Raw genomic sequence first — 2,787 nt, 5'->3', positions numbered from 1 at the left:
GCAACTTTACAGATCTTCTTTATGCACCAAGAGCTTCTAACACTCCAAAGAGAAAGGAAAAATTGAAATCGCATCATATGACCCCTTTAAACAATTGTTTACAAGTTTTTATGTCCTACCTTCCCAGTCTATTTCATGGTCAGTATAATCTGCTTCGTCAGGTGTGTCCAGATCATCCACATTGATGTCCAGGTCATCTGGTGTGTCGAACTGGTCATCCTCACTTTGGTCCAACGATAGACTTATTCGAGGAGCCGAGAGCTTCTTCCTCTGAGAGGCCACGCCCCCTTGGCCCTGCAGGGGCAGGGAGGTGGGTGGAGCTAGTGGATTCAACAGACAATCAATAAACATTTAGAAAATGATGCATCTGTTTGTCATGCTATTTTAGATTGGTTTATTTGAATATTGTTCCAGGATTGACAAAGTTTCAGGAACGTGCCCATCTTGACTATATCATTGTTAAGCCTAATAAGAATGTGTAGAAGAAGAGAATGTTACTTTATACCTCGGATTCATAACAGCTTCACTGTTCTGTCAGTTTGAAGTAGTCTTTGTAAAGGTATTCAATCGTCTTGTGATATTTTGAGGCATATTCTAGAGTGTCAGTGTTTTTCAGTCTCACCTGGTCTACCCTCTGCCCCCTCAAAACTCATCTTGTGTTCATGAGTCTGGTCCATCCCCTCATCGCCAGAAGGGGAACTATGAGAATCAAATGTATAGCCACCGTCATCGTCATCATCATCATCATCATCATCACTGCACTCAAATCTTTTTGTCAGGGAATATTAAAATTATTCTTCTTCTTCATATTATTATACTGTAAATGGAGTACTTTCAGTACTTTCACATAGACTTCTAGTTAAATGTATTCTACAAACAAATAATAAAAAAATAGCAATAATAATAAAAATAATTATAATAATATAATTATTATTATTATAAACATTATTTTACATTTTCACTTTCACATAGACTTCTAGTCAAATGTGCAATAACAACAGCAATAACAACAACCAACAACAACATCATCATCATTATTGTTATGGAGTACTTTCATTACTTTCACATAGACTATAGTTAAATGTGCTTTACAAACAAATAATTAAAAATAGCAATAATAATAATAATAAATTATGGATAAGAGATTAATGGATAAGAGAATAATGGATAAGAAAATAAGAATAAGAATAAGAATAAATTATGCAGTTGAACTTTACAGATTTAAAATTAGAGCTACAAAACAAGGACTCACAGACAAAAGGCTTTTTCAAATGAGCTTCAAGCAGAGTAGATGCAGCAACACCCGCTGAGTGGCATTAAACAGCTTAAAAGATCAAAGACGATTTTTAATGTAACTCCGACTGGATTCGTCTGAAAGAAGAAAGTCATATACACCTAGGATGACTTGAGGGTGAGTAATATGTGGGCTAATTTTCATTTTTGGGTGAACTAACCCTTTAATACTGTGAATCCAGAAATGTTGCAGCTCTTTAATATGTTGTAATATCAGTCTTGCATTTGCTTCAGCTGCAATGCACAACAAACTGACTGTCAACAGAAAACGTAGTATAACTGTATAATCTTATCTGCTCTAAAAATCTATACCATACCATTGCTTTAACATCCCTATTTGGAATTTAGAAGCAGTGTGAATTCATGTGTGAATTTATGCATACATTCTCACACACACACATAGAGCCACGTGAGAAGGGTAGCCTGTCTCACAGGAGTGTCTACAATAAGCTGCCAGATGGTTGCTAGTTCTCAAACAGAGAATATGTGTTGATGGAGAGAAAGAGAGTGGGTGAGGGTGAAAGTGGAAAGGTCTGTTGCTCTCTCCCTCCATCAAGACGTTGAATTAATCCATCCATCCATCCTCCACAGCACGAAACAGGAAAAGTGGGTGGGCATTATGTCATCATCATCAACCCATCTTTTCTGCTCTTTCTCCCCTCTTCTTTATGAATCACTCTTCCGCTTAGTGTCCACACACTCTGGCATTTATAAACATGCAATTGTACAAACACATAGGCAAATAAATGAGCCATGCATGCAGAGCCATGAATTTGAATAATGGCCAAAGCAGGTCAGCAGTACATAGACTTATTACGATACAACATGTGCCTGTATTCAACATGACAAACACTCATTTATGATCCAAACGCAAACAAAAGCAGCTGCCCGTGTCTTGCATCATAAAGGATGCTGATGCTAAACCTCTTCCGCTACCAAAGATGCATCACAAACAAATTCCCATCCCTCCTTCTTTCACTCCCATCTCAATGCTTAGGGTTTCAAATAACAACATGCTTCCTTCATCCCCTGCTAGAATTACCCATAGTGCACTCACCACCACGGCTGAGGCACAGTTCTGTCTCCTGCCCTGGGTTTCAGATCATGGATGTGCGCCTTTGTCTCTCAGCGTCAGAAATGCTCGGTTCACCCAATGCCGAGAGCCGCCACCATTTTGTGGTCACGTGACCATATCTAGCACCAAATAAGGGCGTGAGGCTATTCTCGCCGCCCTGAGCTTGAGATACAAATGAGGGAGACTCCGCAGCAAGACTGCTGTGAGGATAAATGAAACTGATGGGTCTGACTGCACAGGTGAACTGTGAGTGAGTCTGGCTGTGCAGGTGAGTAAAGAGACATGAATGAGTCTGTCTGTGAAAGCCAGAGATTTCCCCAGAGCCCAATTAGGCTCATTAAATAAACTGAAGCCCTGAAACTAAATGTCCTTTTTGAAAAAATAAGCATAGCCGCGGGAACGTATTTTGAGCTGGGGGG

At 39.4% G+C, this 2,787-nt stretch overlaps 1 protein-coding gene across 1 annotated transcript in view; it reads right to left on the bottom strand.

Annotated features, from left to right (window-relative positions):
* LOC107691712 (protein prune homolog 2-like) overlaps positions 1 to 2,473 on the bottom strand; it is an 8,916-nt gene extending 6,443 nt beyond the window's left edge. Inside the window, exons 1-3 of the mRNA XM_016490491.1 lie at positions 2,351 to 2,473; positions 623 to 699; positions 120 to 320 (exon numbers count right to left, since the gene is read on the bottom strand). Coding sequence (XP_016345977.1) covers positions 120 to 320; positions 623 to 677 — 256 coding nt within the window. The 5' untranslated portion in view covers positions 678 to 699; positions 2,351 to 2,473. The remainder of the gene's footprint in view (positions 1 to 119; positions 321 to 622; positions 700 to 2,350) is intronic.
* Between the last annotated feature and the right edge of the window lie 314 nt (positions 2,474 to 2,787).

The sequence above is a fragment of the Sinocyclocheilus anshuiensis genome, unplaced genomic scaffold (assembly GCF_001515605.1).
Source record: "Sinocyclocheilus anshuiensis isolate Anshui unplaced genomic scaffold, SAMN03320099.WGS_v1.1 scaffold246, whole genome shotgun sequence".
NCBI classification, from domain to species: Eukaryota; Metazoa; Chordata; class Actinopteri; order Cypriniformes; family Cyprinidae; genus Sinocyclocheilus; species Sinocyclocheilus anshuiensis.
This window is presented reverse-complemented; position numbering and strand designations above follow the sequence as displayed.